Here is a 26,998-nt window from a genome sequence, read left to right as displayed (position 1 = left end):
CCCTTGCCTCTGGAGACGTGTTGAGTAAGAAGTTGCTGTGGCCAAGGTCAAAGAGGTTTTTGCCTGCTTCCTCCTTGAGGATTTTGATGGCTTCCTGTCTTACATTTAGGCTTTTCATCCATTTTGAGTTTATTTTTGTGTATGGTGTCAGAAAGTGGTCCAGGTTCATTCTTCTGCATGTTGCTGTCCAGTTTTCCCAGCACCACTTGCTGAAGAGACTGTCTTTATTCCATTGGATATTCAAAGATTAGTTGGCTATACATTTGTGGGTGCATTTCTGGGTTCTCTATTCTGTTCTGAGTGTCTGTTTTTGTGCCAAAGATCTTTTCCTTATTAACTGATGTTATTTGATCACCCTAAAATATAGTTCCTACTGTAAAGGCAGGATAAATACTTGGTTATTTCTTTAATTACCCATTTTCAGTTCAGGGGTTGGTGGTGATAAATGAGTTGTTGCTGTTACTGGTGGTGATTTTTTTTCTTTTTTCTTTTTCCTTTTTGAGTGTCAGTATTTATGATTTAAAAATTTTCATGTGTTCCAGTCAATTGCAGTCATTATTCTTTTCTGATGCTTAAATTGTCCCAGATTTGGCCAGGGGAGTCCCTGATTGCTATGTAGTTTTACATGTATTCATTAGACTTTAAAAGCTTACTTATTTTCTGGCATAACATGATGCAAGCTTCCTGGTACTTCCTTTCTAAGACCTAGAGTCAGCATTTCCCTGGGAGACCTTTTTTTTTTTTTTTTTTTTTTTTGTGGGAATGGTATTTAGAGACCAAATCTGAATGTTATACCTGCTCATTAATAGTGGGGTATCATTCCTTTTTGACCTTTTCAGTGGAAAGAGGTGGAAAATACAGGTGTGTGTGTGTGTGTGTGTGTGTGTGTGTGTGTGTCCATGTTTAAGTGACAAGATCATATTGATATTGCCATTTCAAATTTTAGTAAAGTTTAACTTCAGAATATATTTAATTCATAGAAAAGCTGCAAAGATAGTCCACAGTTCAGGTATACCCCTAACTCAGTTTCTTCTGTTGTTAATGTCTTACATTACCATGGTACATTTATGACAAGTAAACTAATGTTGGTACATTAATATTAACCAAAACCCAAATTATATTTGGATTTCACTGTTTTCTCCACTAATATGCCTTTCAAAATACACTTTACATTTATTCTTCCTATCTCTTCAGTCTTCTCTGGTTTATGATGATTTCTCAGTCTTTCCTTATTTTTCATGACCTTGATAGTTTTGAGGGGTTCTGGTTAGGTATTTTCTAGAGTGTTTCTTGATTTTTTTATGCTTTTTTTTTTTCCCCCATGGTTTAGACTGGAATTATGGGTCTTGGGGATGAATACCTCAGAGGTGAAGCCAGCCACTCTTAGCTCATGCTAGCCACTGTCCATGTCCTCTGGACCCTCGCTGCCTGCTGCCTGCCTCAGGGAGTATCCTGGCCCACCTGCTCCAATTTAAATTTAACATTACAGACTGTTTACCTAATGTCTTTGAATTTTATACTCAAAATCAAAGACAGAACATCTTTTTGAGAAAAGACTTACTGGTCAAGACCAGGAGTTGGCAAAATTTTTCTGTAAAGGGCCAGTAAGTATTTTAGGCCTTACCTGCTGCAAATGATATTTGCTAAATTTGTCCGTGTGTTCATGTGTGTCTATATATTATGTAACATTAAATTAAATATACATTAGAATTTTAAGTAAAAAAGTGCAGTGCAGTAGAGGTGTTTACTTTTTTGGCATTCAATTTTATTCTCTGTATTTTGTTAGCTAATTGTTCCAGTTTTAGATTCTGACATCTGACATATTAATGATCAAACTGTTGTTGTTTTTTTTTTGCCAATTGCAGATGTGATAAATGTGCAGTAAGTTGTTATTCAGTCGATGCTGGTTGCATATGGCAGAGTCAGACTTGGTATGCCATTAGAAGCCTTTGTTTTTATGTTATCTGTGAGACAACCCTTTAGATTAAATTGCTCATGCCTATGAGAATCTATATACATTGGTTACTCAGCCAAATTTTTCCATACCCTGTGTTACTCATCTACGTTGTTCTTATATTGTCTGCAAAGAAAACTTTAAGGAGTTTGTTGATTGTCTTGAAGGTATAAAAAGCATATTGTACCACTTTTAGACCATCTATTCACCATGGTGAGTAAGTGGCTGCCAAACAGGCATTCACACAAAGACCCCCATAGCCATTCAGGATAGGAGGCAGAAGTCCTAAGGCTAGGAGTGAGACTGAGATAAGGTGTTTTGAATTTTGGGCATCTCTGATGAATTTTTTAGTATTCTTTTTTTGTTTTTTAAAAAATTTTTTTTCAATGTTTATTTTTGAGAGAGAGAGAGAGAGAGAGAGAGAGCGCACGAGCGAGTCGGGGAGGGGCAGAGAGAGTGGGAGACAGAGAATACAAAGCAGGCTCCAGGCTCTGAGCTCTCAGCACAAAGCCTGACACAGGGCTTGAAATTAGGAACTGTGAGATCATGAGCTGAGCCGAAGTCAGATGCTTAGCCCACTGAGCCACCCAGGTGCCCCTTGTTTGTTTTTTTTTTAATGTTTTATTTTATTTATTTTGAGAGAGAGAGCAGGGGTGGGGTAGGGAGAACGAAAGAGAGAGAATCCTAAACAGGCCCTGCACTGTCAGTGCAGAGTCTGATGCAGAGCTCCATCTCACGAACCGTGAGATCGTGATCTGAACTGAAACCAAGAGTCAGATACTTAACCGACTGAGCTACCCAGGTGCCCCTGAATTTCTTAGTATTCTTGAACTTGGTCTCATTTCCCTGGGACACCTTAAAAATACTTTGAAGTAAAATGTTTTCTTGATCTACCAGGATAAAAATAAAATTTTTCACAGTGCTTTTCTTTTTTTGTTATTCAACCTCTCTTTGATGCATCTTCCATTTTGGTAATTTGAAGTATGTTTAATAATTTGTTTTGGACGTTCGCCCAGCCAGCCGCAATATTAGATTTGTGGATCTCTAGTTTCTAAAGTGTTTCTTTGTTCCATTTAGTGAAAATCATCAGTACTGCATTTTCTCTAATCCAGTCTGCTCGGCACCTTTTGCTTTCTTTATTTCTTCACAGATTATCAGTAATTATGTATGTAAGCTCAAGAGTTAGAATCCTTGGGCTGACAGATCCTTCAGGTGTATCCTCTATGCAAAAAAATATGGATGAAGTAAAATATTAAGAATTCCTTATCTTCTGCCCATTTAAAAATGGATATTCTTTCTTTTCTTTTTAAAACATTTTCTCTTCTTTTGAGAGAGGGACTGCGAGCAGAGGAGGAGCAGATGGGGGAAAGGTGGGGGGGGGGAGAGGGAGAGAGAGAGAGAAAGAATCTTAAGCAGGCTCCATACCCAGTGAGGAGCCCTACATGAGACTCAGTCTCATGACTCCCAAGATCATGACCTGAGCTGAAATCAAAAGTCAGATGCTTAACTGACTGAGCCACCCAGATCCTCCTAAAACATTTAAATTAATTAATACATTAAGTTATGTTCTTATGAAGAAATTAAAACATTACAGATAAAACTTAAGTTCTTCTTTGATTATCTTTTTAAAAATCTCTTTCCCAGGGTTGCTCACAGTTTTCATTATGGTCCTTATTCTTTAAGGTTTTTTAAATTGTAGTCATCAACAAATATACCCATCAAAAGAGTATATACTATATTTGTTTTCATAAGTGATATCAGATGGTTGTTATTCCATAATTTGTTTTTGTTTTTCAATTCACAATATTGCTTGGAGATTTTTAATATCACTATCATGCATTTTACTATATTCTTTCTAAGTGCTGTATAGCATATTATGTATAACTTACCAAAGTTCAGAACCATCTGAAGGGCTTGTTAAAATGTTAAATGCTGAAGGGGAAAAAAGAGAGGGAGAGAGAGAGGAACAAATCAAGAAACAGACTTTAACTACAGAGAACAAACTGATGGTTGCCAGAGCAGAGGTGGGTGGAGGGATGGGTTAAATAGGTGATGAGGATTAAGGAGTATATTTGTGATGAGCACTGGGTGTTGTATGGAATTGTTGAATCACACCTGAAACTAATGTTACATGTACGTTAGCTAGCTGGAATTTAAATAAAAACTTAAAAAAATGTTATATGCACCTTTAGAATTTCTAATTCCTTAAAACTGATGTGGCCTGAGAATAACTGAAATTTGTAGTTTTCTAAACTGTGGTAACTGAAATTCATGCATATCAGAATTATGCAAAGCAAAAATTGCCTGTATTTTTAAAAAATTTAATCCCAGGATAGTTAGTATACAGTGTTACATTAGTCTTAGGTATAAATGAAATATATGATATCATATATATAATATAGTGATTCAACAGTTCCATATGTTAGTGCTCATCAAGATAAGTGTGCTATTAATCCCTTTCACCTATTTCACCCATCCCCCCACCCACCTTACTTCTGGTAACCATTTGTTTTCTATAGTTAAAGACTTTTTTGGTTTGTCTCTTTTTTTTTCTTTGTTTGTTTCTTAAATTCCACATATGAGTGAAATCATGTGGTATTTGTATTTCTCTGACTGGCTTATTTCACTTAGCATTATACTCTCAAGCTCCTTCCATCTTGTTTCAAATGGCAAGATTTCATTCTATTTTTTTATGTTTGAATAATATTCCATTTAGTATATATACCACATCTTTATCCATTCATCTGTCAGTGGACACTTGGGCTGTTTCTGTAGCTTGGCTATTGTAAATAATGCTGCTGATTGCCTGTATTTAAAAAAAATTTTTTTTTTTTTAACGTTTATTTATTTTTGAGACAGAGAGAGACAGAGCATGAACGGGGGAGGGTCAGAGAGAGGGAGACACAGAATCTGAAACAGGCTCCAGGCTCTGAGCTGTCAGCACAGAGCCTGACGTGGGGCTCAAACTCACGGACTGTGAGATCATGACCTGAGCCGAAGTCAGCCGCTTAACCGACGGAGCCACCCAGGCGCCCCATGATTGCCTGTATTTTTAAAAAACATTCATTATTGAACTATGGTTGACGTACAATGTTGTGTTAGTATCAGATGTACAACATAGTGATTTGATAATTCTATACATCACTCAGTGCTCACTGTGGTGGGTGTAGTCACTGTCGTCATGTAATGTTGTTGTAACATTATTGACTATATTCCCTGTGCTATACCGTTTTCATCTCTGTGACTTAATTTATTTTATAATTGGATCTGTTCAAATCTTCACCTATTTCACATACCCTCCACCCACTTCCTTTCTGGCAACTGTGAGTTCTCTGTATTTAAGAGTCTGTTTTGTTTTTTTACATTTCACATATAAGTGAAATCATATAGTACTTGTCTTTCTCTGACTAACTTATTTCCTTTAGCATAATACCCTCTATGGCTATTCACATTATTGTAAATAGCACAATTTCAATTTTTAAATGACTGAATAATATTCCATTTTATATATACACACACACACATACATATACATACACACATACACATACATATACAAACATACATACATACAGACAGACAGACACCACCTCTTCTTAATCATTCATCTATTGTTGGATAGTTGGGTTGCTTCTATATCTTGGGTGTTGTAAATAATGCTGTGAACAAAGGGTTGTATATATCTTCTTGAATTTTGTTTTTGTTTTCTGTTTTGTTTTGAGTAGTGTTTTTGTTTTCTTTGGGTAAATACCCAGTATTTAAATTACTGTATTCTATAGTATTTCAATTTTTAGTTTATTGAGGAACCTCCATACTGGTTTTCCACACTGGTTGCAACAATTTATGTTTCCACCAACAAAGCATGAAGGTTCCCTTTTCTCTGCAGCCTCTCTAAAACTTGTTATTTTCTTGTGTTTTTTGATGTTAGCCCATTCTGACAGGGGTGAGATGATAGCTCATTGTGGTCTTGATTTGCATTTCCCTGATGATAAGTGATGTTGAGCATCATTTCATGTGTCTCTTGGCCATCTGTATGTCTTCTTTGGAAAAATCCTTAATCGGATTGTTTGTTTTTATGGTGTTGAGTTATATAAATTCTTTACATATTTTGGATATTAACCCCTCATTGGATACGTCATTTGTAAATCTCTCCTCTCATTCAGTAGGTTGCCAACCTCTTTGTTTTGTTGGCTGTTTTTTTTGCTATACAAAAGCTTTTTATTTTGGCATAGCCCCAATAGTTTATTTTTCCTTTTGTTTTTCTTTTTTCTTTTTTTAAAGCTCACTTACTTATTTTGAGGGAGTGAGAGTGTGCGCAAGAGGGGGAGGGGCCAAAAGAGAGGGAGAGAGAATCCCAACTAGGGTCCATTCTGTCAGCATGGAGCCTGATGTGGGGCTCAGTCCCATGAACTGTGAGATTGTGACCTGAGCTAAAATCAAGAGTTGGACACTTAACTGACTTAGCCACCCAGGCACCCCTCTTTTTGTTTTTTCTTGCCTGAAGAGACATACCTATAAATATGTTGCTAAGGCAGATATCCAATAGATTGCTCCCTAAATTTTTTTCTAGAAGTTGTATGGTTTCATGTTTCACATTAGGTCTTTAATCTATTTTGAGTTAATTTTGTGTATAGTCTAAGAAAGTGGTCCAGTTTCATGCTTTTGGCTATGGCTGTCCAGTTTTCACAACACCATTTATTGAAAAGACTTTTTCACCCATTGTATATTCTTGCCTCCTCGGTCAAAGATTAATTGACCATATAATCCTGGGTTTATTTTTGTGCTGTCTTTGCTGTTTGATTGATCTGTCTCTTTTTTGTGCCAGTACCATACTGTTTTGATTACTACAGCTTTGAAATCTTGAAATCTGGGATTATGATACTTCCATCTTGTTCTTCTTTCTCAAGATTGCTTTAAAGATAGTCTGGTTTTGATATAAAAAAAATAAAAAGGAAACTCAATGGGACATATAGAATGCGGTCAAAGGAAATGAATTAACAGATAATAGCAGAAGAAATATAACTGGCCAATAAACATGAAAATGGATACTCAACTTCACTAATGATAAAAGAAGGGAAAATTAAACTGCTAGTAAGGTACTACTTGTCACCTCGAAGACTGGCAAAGGAGGAAAAATCCATATTGTCCAATGTGGGGAGAAGGCCAAGATAGGATATCATTTACTAAACTTGTTCCCCCACAGAACAATTCGGTAATATCAGATGAAAAGTGTGAATTCTGATGCAGGATTTGGAGAAAAAAGCCCTTATATGCATTGTACCTATCCACCATTCCCTGGCTACCATGCTCCTTACTCCTCCTGCCTCTACAGTTTCTTTTACGGTCCTTCCCTGAGGGTTCGCCTAAAGCTTACACCTCCCTTCGAAGTCTGCATCAGTCTCTTTACTCTTTCCCCCACTATTCCTGCTGAATCCCTGTCACACCTTCCTGATGCATTTTGACTAAAACCCAAATGTCTTGCCATGGTTTATAATGGTCCTTGTGTTCTGGCCACTGCCTATTTCTTCCCTTTCCCTATTATGCCCTAGCAGAATGGCTGAGAGATTTTGACACTGTGTGTACTTTGTTTTCTGCTTAGAATGCTCTTTCCTACTGTTACCTGCTCCGCCCTCGCAAACATGTAGCTCCTTACGCTTAGGTCTCCACCCAAACGTTGCTTTTCCAGAGAGTCTCTCTAATAAAGTTGGGCCCTCTCATATGTGCTCCCCTAACATCTTTTTATTCAGTGTGAAATCTTGAGGTTGTTCTGCTACTCAAATTAAGACTTGAGTTATTTTTAGCATCAACATTGTCAGAAAGGAAACTATTGGGAATAACCAGAACAAAGACTGAGCTTTTGCTAGTCATTCTCATCGGTTGGCTATTTTTTTTTTTTTTTTTTTAGTTTTTTTTAATGTTTTTTTTTTAATTTTTTTTTTTTTTTTTTTTTTTTTTTAATTTTTGAGACAGAGAGAGACAGAGCGTGAGCAGGGGAGGGGCAGAGGGAGAGGGAGACACAGATCTGAAGCAGGCTCCTGGCTCCCAGCTGTCAGCACAGAGCCTGACGCGGGGCTTGAACTTACGGACTATGAGATCATGACCTGAGCTGAAGTCAGATGCCCAAATGACTGAGCCACCCAGGGCGCCCCTTGGTTGGCTATTTTTGATCATGTTTCTCTGATCTTCACAAGACATGAAAACATATTGTTTATATATTTTGGTTCACTGCCTTTGGATTTTTGTTTGTTGGTTTGTTTTGGATTGACTATCCTATCTTAACATGGAATTTGTGAAATCTAATAAAGTCATGAAGCTATTAATCTATACTTGATTGAGTGATAGAGTAATTTTATCACATTTCTAAATAAGAATATGTGTTTTAATGGAAGGGAAGGGTTATAGATTAACTTTAGTAAAACTGTATATATATGTATAAATATATATATATATATATGTAGTATATTAACTTTATAGTAGTTATATAGTAGATTAACTTTAGTAAAACTCCCTGTCTGTCTGTCTCTCTTTCCATATATATATATATGTATATATATCTCCCTGTATATATATATGGTCCTGGATAGACTTTTTTCTGGCTTTACTTTTGTTTGACAGATAAAGTATTTTGTAATATTACTACTACCTTTCTAACCTTTGGTATGTTTAAGCTGGTTAGTGATATATTCTTAATTAATTTTGCATTGGAAATCTATTTTTTTAAAATTAATTTATTGTCAACTTGGCTAACATACAGTGTATACAGTGTGCTCTTGGTTTTGGGGGTAGATTCCCGTGATTCACTGCTTACACACAATACCCAGTGCTCACTCATCCCAACAAGTGCCCTCCTCAATGCCATCACACATTTCACCCTCTCTGGAAATCTATTCTTAAATTTAAAGCTAAAATATTGAAGTAGCTGAAGATTTATTTTGGCATGGAATAAATTAGTATTTTCTGATAGTCTCATATGGAAAATTTTGATGGTTCTGCTTTCGGTCTCTTGCTTTCTTGCCCTGTTCCCAGCACTAGATAATATATATTGATACCTGGAAGATGGCATGCAAATCTGAAACTGTATTTTCTGTAATTATTATTGAATTTCATTTCCAAGAATATAGTAGTCACATTTGACCTAAGATTTGGGTTTTTGAGTGGGTGTAGAAATCAGAAAAGATGTAAGAACATTTCTCATGAGTATTTTGGTTAGTAGATAATTAAAACCTGTGATAAACTAACATTAGCTTGACTTGTAATGAATTTGAAATACTCAATGTATTCAATTCGAATGTATTCATTATAGTTGGCTACCAAGATTTTATACCTGTCAGATAATCTTAAAGAGACCTTAGAAGTTAAGAAATAATAATAATGGCAACTATTCATTTCATATACTGTGTCAGGGTGTCTTTAAGTATAGTATTTTTAATCCTCACCCTAATCCTGCCTTATTTTTCCTGTTTACTTTTTTTAAAATAATTTTTAGAAACGTTTATTTATTTTTGAGAGAGAGAGAGAGAGAGAGTGCATGTGAGCAGGGGAGGGGCAGAGAGAGGGGGACAGAGAATCTGAAGCAGGCTTGTGCTGACAGTAGGGAGCCCCACATGGGGCTCGAACTCAGGAACTGTGAGATCATGACCTGAGGTGAAGTCAGACGCTCAATGGACTGAGCCACCCAGGTGCCCCTCTCCTGTTTTTTTTTCAGTGGAAGAAACCAGGACTCAGCAAACTGAGTACATGAACTCTGTCTCAGGAGCACCTCTGCATGGTTTGCCAACTAGTTGCATCAATTAGTTTTCCAAAAGATGGGGAGACTGAGCCTAGTGAGGCTGGAGGGCTTGTTCATCATCACATAGCTACTTAGCAGCAGAATGAGGACTTGGATCCCTGGCCTCCTGACTCACATTCCGGTGCACTTTTCACTACATCAGGACACGTTGGCTCCTGAGCCCCAAGTGACAGCCCCAGACAGCTGTGTTTATCTGTCTTGCATGTCCCAGCTTGTTTTGCTAGCCGAGCAAAAACTACTTAAAAGGATCCTCAATCTTCACCTTCCCATTCCCCTCCACTTACACTCTTATACTCCCACTTGCCCCATGAATAACTTCACAGAAAGAATTGTGCAATGTCACTAAGCCTTCCTCTGGTGTCAGAGTTACTCCCTGAGAGAACATTCACTTCCTCATGACTCCAGTTTACTGTCAGATTGGCTTTCCCTCTTTTCTCTTTGATCGGAATCTTAGTTGTTTAGGCAGGAATTTGAGGAGCAGATGTTATACCCCTTGAAGAAGCCCTTTAATTCTCCTTAGTACTGTGTCTAATGACTCTTAATCCTGTCCTTTTAACTCTGTGGCTGGCAGAATTAAGAGCGAAGTGGGACAGGAATGGTGAGCTTGATGCTTAACTTTTCATTTTAATGTTGACAAAGAGAGCACATGGAACAGTGACACAGAGGGAAAACATTAAGTTTGCCTCTACAGCTAAAATGAGGTGAATGTTAGTGTGGGATCGTTGAGATTGTGTATTTCCCTCCAAATATAAATAGAGCAATTTCATAGAGCACATAGCCAGAGAAATAGAGCCACTATTTTTACTACCTTATCGTCTTAAATTTTGCTCTGGTTTTTAGATTGTTACTTGTAAAGAGAAATAAAAATGATTCACCAGAAAAAACAAAGTGATCTCACGTAGTACTCGATCTTTCATGGTTAGTGGAGAAAATCAACTTCTCCAAAGTGAGAGTACTGTTAACAAGGATATACCCTATGAACTACTTTGTTTTAGCAGTCTGAACTTTCTAATTATGAAAAGTCTGATCTGTTTGTTTATACACATATGTGTATAAATATATATATGTGTATAAATACATATATATTATATATATTACACACATATATAATTGTATACATTGGCTGTTTAGTTCAGTTTGTTTATATATGCATTTGTACACGTACAAATTTATATACAAATACAAATGTATATATGAACAAACTGGACTAAACAGCCAGTAATTTTTCTCAGTTTCTAACCAATCACTTGAAATTTAGTATATCAATTAGCATCTGATTAGTAGAGAGAAATCACACAGCAATTTGAAAAGGGAAAGCTTATTATAAAGATTACTAACTGTAACAGAGGATTGGAGAAATGAGGCATTGGCTAGAAGTAAAGAGTACTCTAGAGAAGAATAGCAAATAAAAAGAGCATCTATTACCCCTAGGGTAGAGATAGAGCATTCAAAGTTGATGCCTCCAGGACTGAGATCCAGACATTTGAGAGGATAAGGCTTTGGTTCATTGAATGATAAAGAAGTTGCTGGAGCGCCTGGGTGGCTCAGTTCAGTTAGGTGACTGACTTCGTACACTCAGGTCATGATCTCCCAGTTCCTGAGTTTGAGACCCGAGTTGGGCTCTGTGCTGACAGCTCGGAGCTTGGAGCCTGCTTTGGATTCTGTGTCTCCCTCTGTCTCTGCCCCTCCCCTGCTCATGTTCTGTCTCTCAAATAAATAAACATTAAAAAAAAAAAAAAAAAGAAAAGAAAAGAAAAGAAACTTCCTTTAAAAAAAAAAAAGAAAAAGAAGTTGTGACAGCAGAACTTTTCAAAACCTAACTGGACTCACTGCTATAGCTGGGGTTGGGGGGGGGGTGCAGGAGGGAAGGGGCTGGGTGTTGCTGACCACCAGGTACTTCAGCAGCCTGGTGGAGACCAGCTGCACAAGCTGCGGGAGCCAGATGATAGGGAAGCCACCTGAGGTGCTGGAGCCCACCAGGAGCAGCACACTAGACCCAGCGAGGAAAGCCTCTTCCACCTGCGATGTCTCTGTAGTACCCTCTACGTCAAAACCTCAGGCCAATGGGCAAAGGAAAAATAGTTAGAGGGCCCACATTTATTTTTGCAGAGCAGGCACTGAAGGATGAATTTGGACCTAAGAGGCAATAAATGGACAACTGGCACATCTGGTGATGAAATATATAGTTTGATATCTTATTATTATTGGTGCCTCCTTCTGGAGTAAACATTTAAATTTGGGACCCTGCTCAGAATTTTGCTAAGGACTTCATTCCTTCCCAGCATTTTCAGAAGCATGTGATAGGCCAGAGAGGCTTTTCTTTTTAGGAAGGAAGTACCTGGGCAATAGCACCATATTTGCTTTTCTTTCTTTCTTTTTTTTTTTTAACGTTTATTTATTTTTGAGACAGAGAGAGACAGAGCATGAACGGGGGAGGGTCAGAGAGAGAGGGAGACACAGAATCTGAAACAGGCTCCAGGCTCTGAGCGGTCAGCACAGAGCCTGACGCGGGGCTTGAACTCACGGACCACGATATCATGACTTGAGCCAAAGTCGGACGCTTAACCAACTGAGCCACCCAGGCACCCCCATATTTGCTTTTCTAAGTTTCTTTCTCATGAGCATCTGGTGTGGGAGCTTCAGTTTCTCCTCTACCTTAATTCACACTGTGAAATTTCTCACACTGTCACACAGTCTAACCTCAGAGCACACTCCGACCTTTGTTTGAATTATCTTTGCATTGGAATTAACTTTGAATCAGTGTATTAAGAATGGCTCTTTTAAGAATAAATATTTAAAAAACTATCAGCTAGAATTTCAGCATTTTAGGAGAAATGGTCAGTATAATTTTTGAGCACCAGTTTCTAGTTAGTGGTAGCTGTACAAAAGAGCAGTTTCATTGGTAAATATCTGATTTGGATTTAGTATAGCCAGGAAGAATAATTCCTTTTTTTTTTTTTTAAGATTTATTTAAGTCACCTCTATACCCAATGTGGGGCTCGAACTCATTACCCTGAGATCGAGTTGCATGCTTTTCTGACTGAGCCAGCCAGGCACCCCAGGAAGAATAATTCTTTTGAAGATTAGCCAGACACATTTAAATTTTGATTTTTTTGTGTCTATATTCTGTTTCTAAAAGACAAAATTATCATAAGTTAATAGTTTTTTTTCCTGAAATATCCATTTATTTCTCAGTCTTGAAATTACAGACTTAAAAGTAAATCTAAATAAGACTAAATTGCCTAAATTTTTGTTAAAATTGTCTTATTGTTGAGATTTATTTTATTTTGAGATTGGCCTGTTAGAATAAATCAAAGAATTTGATTGTTTTTTTTTTTTTTTGCTAAGAGAGTTATATTCATAAAAGAAGTTATGAGGACAGCTTAAAAAAAAACATGTTCAATTTTATTTTTGATAGAGAAATTTTACATTTGGGACTTTACTAAGTTGGTTCTCCAGCAGAATTCTTTGTGGGTTTGTGTATTAATATCTATTTAAAGTGTTTAATTATTTGTTGGCCATTCATATTTATTTGGTGATTTCTTTTTTGAGAGAATGATAACCTGTAATAGCATTCCTTTAAGATTGCTCTGATGTGATCCATCTCTGAAGAATGTTGTAGATGGTTTTTTAGCATGGGGAATAAGAAATTTTTACCTGACGAATTTACTTATTAGTCATTTCTAAATTTGTAACTGGAAATCAGTTACACTGACTTTTTTAGTACTCGTACTATTATCATCCAAATAGACTTTAATAGATTTCGCTAGGGTTTGTGTGTGTGCGTGTGCATGTGTGTGTTTATTTATTTTGAGAGGGAGAGAGAGAGATAGAGCACAAGCAGGGGAGGGAGAGAGAAAGAGGGAGACAGAGAATCCCAAGCATGCTCTGCATCACCAGTGCAGAGCCTGACATGAGACTTGAACCCATGAACTGAGACCATGACCTGAGCTGAAATCAAGAGTTGGATGCCAACTGACTGAACTACCAAGCACCCCAGGTTTTCTTTCTTTCTTTCTTTAAAATTTTTACTTATTTTTGAGAGAGAAAGAGTGTGAGTAGGGGAGGGATAGAGAGAGAGGAAGACAGAATCTGAAGCAGGCCCCAGGCTCTGAGCTGTCAGCACAGAGCAGTAGAGCTCAAACCCACGAACTGCAAGATCATGACCTGAGCCGAAGTTGGATGCTTAACCAACTGAGCCCCCCAAGTCCCCCCCAGGTTTTCTTTTTTTAAAGGCCATTTTACTTTGTATTTCATTTTTCATCTGTTTTATGAGCCAATAAGAATCTTCTGTTTTTCTTAAGTTCAGACTGTTTTATATTTATTTCATATTTTAACAGCTGCGCTGTTCATATGTAGCTATTTAAATTTAAATAAAATAAAATTAAAAATTAAGTTCCTTAGTTGCACTAGCCATATTTCTAGTGCTCGATAGAAACATGTGGCTAGTGGTTATGACAATGGACAACACAGATATAGAGCATTTCTACCATTGCAGAAAGTTCTGTTGGGAAGTGTTGGTCTTACGCAGAATGGTGACAGTCTCATACATTGCAGTTGTTGATGTGACATCTTCCTTTGTCTCTGAAGGTAGATTTTTTTCATTTCACAGTCCCAATGATACACTTGGTATTGTTAGCCTTTTAAATTTTAGTCATTTGGTACATATATAGTGGTATCTGTAGTTTTACTTTGAGTTTCCTGATGAAAACATGTTTGGAAAAAAGTGTCTTTAAGGTTTTACTTTTGTCTTTGACGTTCAACACTTTTGCTGTGATGTGCCTGGGTGTGGTTTTTTTGCTACCCTATTGGGGTTTATAGTACTTACTGAATCTCTGGGTTAGTGTCTTATCATTTTTCCAAAATTTTGACGGTCACCTCTTCACATGTTGCTTCTCTCTCTTTCCATTCTACAAATCTAATGTGAGGCTTTTTCACCATATCTCATGTTTCCCTTATGTTTTCTCTTGCATTTTCCATTTTTTCTCACCATGCTTCAGTCTAAAAATAATCGTTTAGCCAGTAATTCTCACCTGTTAAATCCACCCATTAGTTCTAAATTTCAGTTATTGTAGTTTTCATTCTAAAATGTCTACGTATTTCTTTTTTTGTGATTTTCAAATCTGTGTATATATTATCTATCTTGTCATTTAATTTCTTAATTATAGTTGTTTTAAATTCCATGACTCATAAGTTCAATATCTGGTATTCCCAATTTCTGTGAACTTGGGTAAAAAATTGTTTCTTTTCATTAACCACTAACTGATTTTTATCATTTCCTTTAATTATGAAACTAGGCAACAAAGGCACAGGTGTACCTACAAATTTCAGTGCTTTCTTACTATATTATCATTACTACAGGTATATTGAAGTATGTATTATTTATGCTCATCATTACTTTGAAATTACAGTAGATCTGCCTCTAGGCATAGTGTCTTGATACGTTAGTACGGAGACTCACATATTATGTCACAAATTAAAAAAATATTTTAATATTTATTCCTTTATGGCTGGTTTCCACTATATGCCTAATGTAGTTTTTTAAAGATGTTTAAAAAACATAGGAAGAAGGAGCCCACAGACTTCAGAGTGCAAAATGGTCCAGGCACAAAAAAATGGTTCTGTATAGTGTAGGTCAGATTGTGTCCTTGCTCCACTCAAAGCACTCTGGTCGGTTTCTTCTGATTTCTCTCAGAGAACAAAAGCCAAGGCCCTTTCAGGGGCTTACGTGGCCCTCTGTGATCTGCACATCCCCACCTGCTGCATTCTGACCTCTCCAACTCCTGTTTGTTTTGCTCAGTCTGCTCCAGGTTACATTGGGCAAATGCCAGGACACTCTTGCTGCAGGTCATTTCTGATAGAAGTTGCTTCTTCTTAGAACACTCTTCCTCAAAATATTGTCACAGCCTACTCCCTCACTTCGTAGCCCACTCGGTCACTTACTTCCTGACCATCCCACTTAAAATATTTATTCCCGTCCCGTTGGTACACATTTTCAGTCCTCCCCACTCTGTTTTTTCCCATATACTTATTACACAGTTTTTCATATTCCATACTTTCCATTAGCTTAGTACTGATTTTGGGAGTGGGGCTCATCATAGACTTCAGTTACTGAGAGGTTGGACCTTTGGCAATAATAGGTCTATTTTGGAGAGTTACCATTGGTCCCATGCCTAACTTCTATCCCTTCTTCCACTGCGTATTGCATTAACAGTGGCGTGGATGATGACAAAAGCTACCTAATGTCAACTGAACTGGCCAACTCATTTTGCGTTGTTTATTGCCTCTTTCGAAGTTGATGTCTTTTGGGATTAACATGTGATACAAAGAGCTTCGTATTTCGTGTCCACTTTTGTGGGCGTGTCTACATGCATCTTCCCCACGTCTCCTTATCTCCATCTCTTGATCTTTCCTAGGGTTTGTCATCTTCTGGAGACAAACCCTACTTCTGGTTTCTCACCAGTGTACTTGATTTTTTGCTCACCGGATTCAATTAGCATGATGTCATCTAGATCATGGACCAACATGAATTTCTTCACGTTGTCCAGATGGTCCAGGTCCCTTCTGAGTATGTTAAGACAAAGGGCCAGAAAAGTAATGTAGCCCTGGCTTGAGCATGCACACGTGTGCTGTTGTTGGTCACCTGTGAACGTCAACTGCTTTGGGTCCCTCTTCCTAATAGCGGTAGAAAAAGACGCTTTACCAAATCGTTCACTTACCTGACAGGGACAATAACCCTGTCTTTATAGGCTGCCAGAGAGGCCCTTTGGCTTTCACACTATAGTTTTTAATTGGTAATTTAGTCAGCCTCAGCCTTTCGTTGTCTTTGTTCATCGTACTGACTACCCAGGTAATAGGGATCCAGTTCTGCAGTTGTTTCAGTTATTCCTTTTCCCGTACCTCTCAGATGCCTGAAGTAGCCCACCAGCCAGTGTCTCTCCCTTCACGGTGAATTTGTGGAAGTTGCAGTTGCACTGTTGCAGCACGGCGGGGACTCTGTGCCACCTGCGACAGGGTCCTCACTGCTAGCCAGTCAGTGACGAATACCCCTCCGGGATCTCATTTTGGAATTGACTTCATAGGGCCGTTTCTGGTGGCAACTCTCTCAGGTCAGGTTCCCCAGAAACATACCTTGAAACTTCGGGATTTGCATGCAGAAGGTTGGTTGAGGAGTGCTCGTGGTGGGATCAGCCCCTGTGAGAGAAGGTGCAAGGGAAGCACGCTTAGAAAGTTGCAGGAATTGTGGCGTCATGGAGTGGCAGAAGCAGCCACAGCTGATCCCACAGGGAAACTGAAGCTGGTATAATTCTTCCGATGTATCCCAGACTGAAGGAGAGAGCTGGGCCATTTTACTGCACATTGGTATTGAACGTGGGCTACTTTGGAATGGTAACATAGTCTGAAGCTAGGGGAATGAGTAGAGCAGTGAGAATGGAAGGGATGCCATAGTACCAGAGGAATAAAGGAGATGAAACCTTGTTCTAACGCCTTAGCTGTGAAGGGGAAAGAGGGGCGACAATCAGTAGCCGTTCCTGAGGACACTGGAAGGGATGGGATGCAGAATACAGGTATTAGATTTGCCTTGGGCAGGAAGAGGTTTACATCCACCATTGTAATCAAAGAGGCGGAGGAAGAGAGGTGTTCAGATGCAGATAAGTAAGTTTATAACACTAGTGGGAGGAAGTTGAGGCAGTTGTTTGTTTCTTTTGGCAAAGAGCCAGACAAATCAACAGCTGAAAGAGGGGAGAGTTGGTTGGTGAGTAGAGATTTTAACAGATTGCTGTGGTGAGTGGGAGGAGAGCGTTAACAGGATAGCCACTGGTGTTGAGGACCCATTCGAAGTTGATGATCTTGCTTTTGAAGAATTATCAATTTGTGCAGTTGTGCAACTTTCTTCTGGCAGTGCCTAAGGTAGTGGAAGTATAAATATTATGCCCAGTGTCTTACACACCTGTTTTCTTTTTTCTTTTACAAAGTCATCAGATCAAGTCATTGCAGTATAGTAACACGGGAGACATGATTCTTGTTGTATCTGGAAGCTCTCAGGCTAAAGTGATTGACAGAGATGGTTTTGAAGTAATGGAATGTATAAAGGGAGACCAGTATATTGTGGACATGGCGAACACCAAGGTAAGCATTAAACAATATTTTAGTGAATTTAATTAATTTGGCACACATTTGTTAACAACTTGTTTGAGTTGCTATAATTCATCCTAAAAATTAGTGTCTTGTTTTAAACACTGTATTGTTTCTCACAATTCTGTGGATTGATCAGGAAGTTCTTATGCTTCATATAGTGTCAGCTGGGGCACTAGGATGGTTTTAAGGTTCAAAGTGCATCATTCACATGGTTTATGGTTGGTGCTCTACCCCATGGTATCTGTCCTGCTCCCAGTACTCCCCACTTCCCCACTATGTGCATGTGCATGCGTGCGTGCCCTCTCTTTCTCTCTGTCTCTCCCACTTTCTCTTTCCACATGTCTAGTTTGGGCTTTTTTCACAGTGTGGTGGACTTAGTGGGGTTTGACTTCTTGCTTGATGACTGGGTTCCATGAAGGATGGATATGGAAACTTTGGATTTTATAAGGTCTGGCTTCAAATCTTATGTAGCATCATAGCGCCAGTGCAGATTTGAGGAGAGGGGAGATAGATTCTACCATTTGGTGGTTGAATGACAAGATCACATTATAAAAGATCATGTGGGCGGGGAGATATGGATGTAGCCATCTTTATAAACAACATAGCACAAACTTACTATGTACTAGGGCTTAGGACAAGAATGAAAGAGTCTCATCAACCTTTTAAATAAAGATTTTTAGTGAGATAATATTTTAAAATTACACTAAATACCAATTAACTATAGCAGCATAAATCCTATCAAACTTAGTGGCTTATTTATAATTGCTGACATATCTTTGGGATGGCTGGGCTTGGCTCCAAGCTCCAGTTAGTGCTAGGTCTGTTCCATGTGTTTCTGTTCTCGCTTGTACTAGCAAACTGCCTGAGGGCATGTTTTTCTCATGGTGATGGCAGAAACACAAGAGGGAAACCCCAAATCTGGAAGCACATTTGAAGTCTTTGCTCATATGTCCACGGACGTTCCATTGGCCAGAGCAAATCACATGACTGTGGGTAACATCGGTACAGTGGAGAAATATGCTCAGGTCTTTAGTGAGAGGAACTGCAGTATCACATGCCAAAGCTGGAGGATGCAGGAGGGGTGATGGATTGGGAACAATAATGCAAGTTACCACAGATACATTACAGTGTCAGTGGATATAACTGATGCAGAAGTTTGAGCCTCAATTTTAATTTTGATTTTTACTCTTTCTTTCCCTGTCTTAGTACCTTCTTCTAAAACACTAATCATGGTTTGTAACTAAATCAAAATCTTATATGAGATTTGATTGTCTTAAGAAAATACAGTGGGTCCCGATTATTTGTTGTTCCTGTATTTGCAAGCTCACCTATTTGCTAAAAATTTTTTGTAACCCCAAAATCAGTACACAGTGCTTTTATGGTCATTTGCAAACGTGCATATGTACAGAGTGGCAAAAAAGAATTTGAAAAAGCTGATGCTCTTTTTTCTTGTTTCAGCTCATGTTGTAATCAAGTATCCTTTCTGTGATCTATGTAGTGTTGCGTTTTTCTTATTTGGGCAATTTTTGTTGGTGATTTTGCTGTTTACAATGGCCCCCAAGTGTAGTGCTGAAGTGCTGTAGCATTGTCTGGTGTTCCTAAGTGTAAGAAGTCCATGATGTGCCCTAGAGAGAATACATATGTTAGATAAGCTTCATTCAGGCACGACTTACAGTGCTGTTGGCTATGAGTTCAATGTTTATGAATCAGGAATATATATTATTATATGGTTGTCCTTAAACAAAAACATAAACAAAGTTATGTATTGATTGCTTGATGAAAATGTGACCAGAGGCTTACAGGAACCCAACCCTGTATTTGATAATTCAGTGTTTACAGAACTTTATAGACCATAACTACTACAAATAAGGAGATTTGACTGTAATCTACTTTACATGCCCTGGTTGACCTATTGGAATAAATAAATATACTATGTTTCAAATTGCTTTCTATTGAACCCCAGTGAAGTGCCTCTCAACCCTAATGAGGATCCCAGCCTCATGCATATTTTTAGTTTTTTTTTTTTAAGTTTATTTTAGTTTTGAAAGAGAGAGACAGTACAAGTAGGGGAGGGGTAGAGAGAGAGGGAGACAGAGAATCCCAAGCAGACTTCGAGCTGCCAGCCCAGAGCCTGACATGGGGCTCGAACACACGAGATCTAGAGATCAGGACTTGAGCTGAAGCCAAGAGTCGGTTTCAGCTTAACGGACTGACCCACCCAGATGCCCCTTGACTAATTGTATTAAGTACCCAGTATATGTTAGATGATTCAAACAGAATTCAAATATAATTTAAGCATACAATTATATTGCAATGGTGGCTTCAGTAGTTTCTTTTTTTTCATGTATTCCACTAGAATGTCTCATTCGTCTCTCCTTAAAGTCAGTGTCCCTAGGATTCCACCAAAGATGATGTTGTGAGAGTGAGGGTGGTAAGGAAAGAAAGCAGATAGGGATATAGGTCCCTGTCCATATCTTAAACTCAGTTAGTTCTGCTTTTATCTGCTTTATTTGAAGATTTTGGGAATCCAGAACTTTAAAAAACTGGTTTGTGGAAATGAAACCTTAGAAAACTCCTATTTATTCTCTTTTTAGCTTGTATTTACCATAGAGAATAGTTCTTAAAAAGTATGAGGAAGAAAAGTTTTTGCCAGTCTCTAAGCTCTTCTTAATTGTTTCAGCCATTCAGGGATTTCTTACATTATAAAAAGACTAAGACTTTATGTATGTTCCAATACATGGAAACAACCTAAGTGTCCATGGATGGATAAACGGATAAAGAAGTTGTGGTAAAACCCCCCCACACACACACACGCGCGCACACACACACACACACACACACACACACACACATATATGGGGTGGAATATTATTCAGCCATAAAAGATGAGGAAATGCTACCATTTGCAACAACATGGATGGAACTTCAAGGCATTATGCTAAATGAAATAAGCCAGACAGAGAAAGACAAATACTATATGATCTCACTTATATGTGGAATCTAACAAACAAACAATTCCCTGCTCGACCAAAAACCGCAGACTCGCAGAAAAGGACATCAGACATGTGGTTACCAGAGGCTGAAGGTGGGGGATGAGGGAATTGGAGAAGGGTAGTCAAAAGGTACAAATTCCTAGTTATAAGGTACATAAATACTAGGGGTATAATAATGTACAATGTTATGACTATAATACTGTATGATATACAGGAAAGTTGTTATGGAAGTAAATCCTAAGAGTTCTCGTCACAAGAGTTTTTTGTTTTTTTTTTTACTTTTTTCTTTTTTATATTGTATCTATATGAGATGAGGGATGTTAGCTGAACCTATTGTGATAATCATTTCATAATACATGTAAATCATATTATCATGCTATATGCCTTAAACTTATACAGTGATGTATATCAATTATTTCTAAATAAAACTGGGAAAAAATTTTAGTTGCCAATGTGCAAAAATCTCTATATATTGTAACCATGTACTATAACTTCTCCCACTTTGCCGAATATCTCCGTTTTGATTTCAAAATCATGGTTAATATTTACTCTTTCCATTTCCTAGAAGCAGATGTAATTAATTGACTATTTACTTGTCTAGGAAATGTTACTGGTATCTTAATTGCAGTCTTTGGCTTGAGTAATGGGTTTTGGAAATGCAAGAATTATTATTTGAAAGTAGTAGATTTCATAGGACACTTTTTTTCCTTAACTTTTTAACCTCTTTTCTGATTCCAAGAGTAATTAGTAACTTGTGGCTTTACTGGAAATTGCAGTGAATAGGACATTAAAGGAAACAATTAAATATATCTGATCTGTTGTGATTAAAATATTATGTACTTTAAATATAAACAGGCCTTTCTAATTATATTGTTAAATTTGTATCTCTAATCTTTACATCACTGTGTGTGTATGTGTGTGTATTTTTAAGTATAGTCACAGTGGTAAAGAAATGCTTTTTTCTGTTGTATACTACAACACAGTGCATTACAGGAAGAATAATTACATTTACATCTTGGAAAAATAAAGTTTATTGGGTTTCTAACAGTAATTCCTGTCAATAATAGAAAATTTGGAAAAGAAAAAATTACTCATAATTCTACTACCCAAATATAATCACTTAGAACATTTTGGTTTCTGTATTCTGTATTTTCCTTATGCATCTGAAAAACATTTTTTCTGATGATAGCAGAACCTTTACATCAGTTATTGCTTGGAGTCACCTTTTGCATGTTCTGCCATCTTGGAGTTATGTTGTGAGTGCCACAGGGGCTGCAGTAAGGTGCAAGGAGAGGCCTGGGGATGGGGGTGAGGGGCAGGGGGGTTCTCACTTCAGCCAGAGGAGTTCCAGTTTTGTCTGTTTTATGTGTTCAAGTTTTTCATAAGATATACTTTGTAAATCGGGTCCTGCTGTGTGTGTGTGTGTGTGTGTGTGTGTGTGTTTTTTTTTAAATATGAAGAACGTTGGTCTGGAGTTCATGGGATTATTGATTATTGTATGCGGGGAAAATGGGATCTTACTTCTTTAGGTTCAGGTGAGTAGTGTTAAATCCAAAAGAAATCCAGCTGAGTAAATTTGTCGCTCTCATTGTTTTTCTTCAGTGATTTGTGACTTGGGCAGCATCTCTTCTAGCAAGTAGTCTAAAGAAGTTATGAGATGTACAAAATGGAATGTTTTCAAAGGCAGAGAGAGGGTGGGACAAGAAACTTACAAATAGGAAAAAAAGGATTAATTCCAGCAAGGTTATACCTTCCTTTTGGGGGAACAGACGGGTCTATTAGTTGGATAACCTCACTGGTGTTGATCAGGAAATTCCAGACTTTCTGGTTAAGATTACATTCCTGGGAGAGTTTGAAACAGTACTTAGGTTAGGTATTAAGTTTCTTTTTGGTGCCATGGGTTTAACATAAGTGATTCCATTTTGCGCCTGTTGTCTCTCTCTTTTTAAAAAAAATTTTTTTAATGTTTATTCATTTTTTGAGAGACAGAGACAGAACGTGAATGGGGTAGGGGCAGAGAGAGAGGGAGACACAGAATCCCAGGCAAGCTCCAGGCTCTGAACTCATAGCAGCACAGAGCCCGAGGTGGGGCTCAAACTCATGGACTGTGAGATCATGACCTGAGCCAAAATCAGACACTTAACCAACTGAGCCACCCAGGCGCCCCTGTTGTCTCTTTTTTAACATTAAGAAAGTAGCACAAAGATAAGGAGGAATCAACCTTTAAACTATTCAAAAGCATACTTTAAAATCTTAATTATATTGTCATCTAAAACTCATTTATTCTAAACCAGAATTTTGGCACGTTACTTCCAATCAGAAAGTGTTTTCCTCTCTTACTTTGAAGTCTCACACACACACTTTGCCTGAAACTCAAATGGGGCTGTTTGGCCTAGATCCCACAAATGTGTGACTATTAAATTTCTAGCCCTCACTGAGAAGTATTCCTGTACATCAAAACTCTATAACAAATCAGTATTAAGTTAAATTAAAAGGTGTTTTCATAGATGATAATAAATGAATGCCTGTGATTATCTTAGAGTTTCACTTATTAAACTTCCTTTTGTCAGTTCATCTAGAGTTGATATTGTTAAGTGCATTTCCTTTGGATTGTCTTGAACCCTTTTCTCTTCAACATCAAAACAATTCTGTTACATTTCTTTCTTAATTACATGACTAACGTGGTAGAGGATAGGTTCAGGGACCCTAGAATGCTTGGATCTTTAATTGGGCAATTTCTCCTTGAATATCCTTTAATTATGGAAATTAGAAGCTTTATAAATAATTACAGGAAAAACATGTTTTTAAATATTTATTTATATTTGAATAGTACATGTAGTTATTCTGATCTCCAGCCACTCCAAAAATTTGCTGTTATTATTTGGAGATGAAACATTTTAGTCATATCCTTTTAATGGGAAATACTGTTTCCTAAGAAGTAAAACATTTTAAACTGTGAATTCTAGGTATATTTTTGTTTCTGTAAGCAGTTTTAACTGATGGTTTTAACCACAAATATAAACTCCCCCAAAGTGCAGTGATTTGAAGCACATTGTGTTTCTTTCCAATTTCTGAATATTTCCAGACCTTTTTATCTAATAGAAACTCCCTAACACTGGTTTCTGTCCTTTTGACATATCCCCATCACTTTTGGGGTACTTTGTTACATTCTGGCACAACAAAATGTTCCTGGCTCATCTTGTACTTTTCCTGCTCTAATGTTACCCATTTCTCTATTGATCCATGGTTCCTTTTAATAGGGAATTCTGTTTACAAATCTAGATCCTGGCACTGCGTATGTTCACTGATGCTGGGGCACCATTGCTTCTAGACTATTTCAGGAGAGAGAGCTGGGATGGGAGATAAACCAAATAACCAAAAAACCCCACCCCTATATATATGTGTGTATATATATATATATATATATATATAACATATAATATAAAATATAAAAATATATAATATATAATATATTATAAAATATATAAATATATAAATATATAAATATATATTATATACATATAAATATATAATCATGAATTCACACTGATCTATGAAGTAATTCTAATCTAACTTCGCAGCCTTTCCCCATTCTATATTTGTATTTCACTTCTTCAACAGTGAGAAGTTTGGCTTCTAATATCATCACTATAGTAATTCATTTGTTCATTGCTACCACACATAGAAAGTAGTTTCAGAATTGCTACACTCATAGTCATGGTTGTAGACAGAATTCTAAGATGGCCCCCAAGATTCCTGCTCCTCCTCTCGAGTATGGTTGTGAACTATGAGCAGGACCCAACACTCCTATGGTTAGATTATATTGAATGGCATAGTTGAGAAAGGAGGATTATCTTCAGTGGATCCTGTCTAATCCGGTGGGCCCTTAAAGGGATTGGGCTATTCCTGACAAAAGAAATTTGAGGTGTGGGAGGGATTTGACCTGAGGGAGAGTCTCTGTTGCTGGCTTTGAAGATGTAAGCAGACTTACATGAGTAAGTTGGAGATATAGCTAAGGTGATTTCTGAGCAAAGTGTTGAAGGTACTGCCTGCTTTCTTCTTGCTGCTTATAGTAATATATGAGAGAATAAAGTTAAATGGAAAGAAGTTTTATTAGAGAGGTACCAGGACTAGATGATTTAGTTTGTTTTGAGCCTATCCAGATGGTAAATAATGTTAAAATGAAGAAATTGCTTCTGAAAGTATGGTACAGAGAAGGAACCAAGGGTGTATATATAACCCTTTGGTCAAACCTCAGAAAGATCATAGGGTCAGATTACTTAGTTATACTAAAGGCTTTTTCAAGAAATTAGTGTGGGCCTCACAGATTTTCTTAACCAAACCAGGCGACCCCTAGGAAGCTTAAGGATATTACTCCTTAGCCATTTCAAAGGAATTATAGATAAAGAGGGGATTATTTTGCAAATATTTGCAGGCATGACTTTTGTCTAATTTAGATTCAACATGAGAAGGATTCTCATTTGCTGGCTTTGAAGGTGGAGTAATTCATGTGGCAAGGAAGGCACACAGCTTCTAGATACTGAGAGCAGCTCCCAGCTGACAGCAAGGAAATGGGCATTTCAGTCCTGCAATTACAAGGAACTTGGATTTTGCCAGCAACCTAATGAGCTTGGAAGCAGATTCTTGCCCAGAGCTTCCAGAGAGGAATGCAGCCCTATCACCATCCTGATTTCAGTCTGTGAGACCCTAAGCAAAGAATTCAGCTACGTTGCGATGGACTTCTGACCTCCAAAACTGTTAGGGGCTTAAACCACCTCCAATTTATTAGTTTAGTTTGGTGATTTCTTACACAGCATACGTAACTAATACAGTCCTGCAAAAACCAAACATACCAGGTAATAATGCAAGTACATGAGAAGGTGGTAGTGGTTGTGATCATGCATAAGAGCAGGCAGGAGTTGGCTTTCAGTGAGAGGAGGGAATATATTTACACTGGGAATGGAGGGGTTGTGGAGGGCTCATACCCACAGTTGTTTGTAGGCTGTGGGTCTTAGGTAGGAAACTACTGGCAGGGTCATTAATTTTGTTGGGAGTTGTTGTGATGAAGCCTTCAGTACAATAGTAAAGACTTCGAATAGCTATTGAGGATTGTGAGAAAAAAATGCCTAGAAGAAATGTGGGACATTAAGGGCTATAGAATGTAGATTTGCAGAGACAGTCATTCTGTGTATTTGTATGATACTCCTGAATCTTATTTGGGAGGCTGGATGTTTGAATGGAATACAATGATGGGGGAGGAGAGAGTTATTCTGGAATAAAGATTGTTCATTGTAGGTAAAGCAAGAGGACTCTCAGGTGTATGCCTAAGGAGTGGTTGATATTGAAAAAAAAAAAAAAGTTGAACTGGAAGATAGAAAGTTATGTGACCAGTAAATGGAATATCTAGAGCCTAGCACATATCAGCTAAAAAACATTTGTTAAAACAATAAATATTGGAAACTCATGGTTTCAGAAAAGGAACTATCTGTGGTAATGGCAGAGTTAGCCATAGTTGGGGCTGTTGAAAAGTGTTAGAAGAGGTCATTGGACTTAAGTAGATCAAAGAAGACTGAAGTTATGTCTTGAATATGTTCAAATGGATTTTAAAATTGCTCAGGAACTAGAAAGACTTGAACTTGAGTCTTTGAGTAAAGAAGAAAATGACTAAGAGGATGGATGGAATATAACTGGGGTCGGCAAACTATAGCCATGGGCCAAATCCAGCCTGCACCCTGTTTTTGTAAATAAAAGTTTTATTGGAAACAGCTATGCCTGTTCATTTACTATTTACTATTGTCTGTGCCTGCTTTTGTGCTACAGTGGTAGAGTTAAATAGTTGCAGCAGAGACCATATGGCCCACAAAACTTAAAATACTCATTATCTGGTCCTTTACAGAAAAAGTCTGCCAACTCCTGCGCTAAAGCTGTAAATGTTTTCTGCAGCAAAATATATGCACACAGATTTTTGCTGACAATTTTAGGAACTTTGGTGATTCCTAAAACAGCCTATGAATGGTCTCTGGTGAAGAACTTTTGGATCGAAGTTCACACTATATTCTTGGCTGCATTTCTTTTCATCATGTGAGTTGCCTGTTAGCTCACCATGAGAAAGACATGGGTACT

General features: G+C 37.6%; 1 protein-coding gene across 2 annotated transcripts in view; it reads left to right on the top strand.

The window, feature by feature from the left end:
• WDR70 (WD repeat domain 70) overlaps nucleotides 1-26,998 on the top strand; it is a 295,765-nt gene that overhangs the window by 64,192 nt on the left and 204,575 nt on the right. For both annotated transcript variants that reach the window (XM_030331030.1, XM_030331039.1), the window contains one exon: nucleotides 17,720-17,873. In XM_030331030.1, coding sequence (XP_030186890.1) covers nucleotides 17,720-17,873 — 154 coding nt within the window. The remainder of the gene's footprint in view (nucleotides 1-17,719; nucleotides 17,874-26,998) is intronic.

This window comes from Lynx canadensis, chromosome A1 (genome assembly GCF_007474595.2).
Source record: "Lynx canadensis isolate LIC74 chromosome A1, mLynCan4.pri.v2, whole genome shotgun sequence".
NCBI classification, from domain to species: Eukaryota; Metazoa; Chordata; class Mammalia; order Carnivora; family Felidae; genus Lynx; species Lynx canadensis.
The sequence above is the reverse complement of the archived record's forward strand: the minus strand, read 5'-3'. Positions and strand labels throughout refer to the sequence as shown.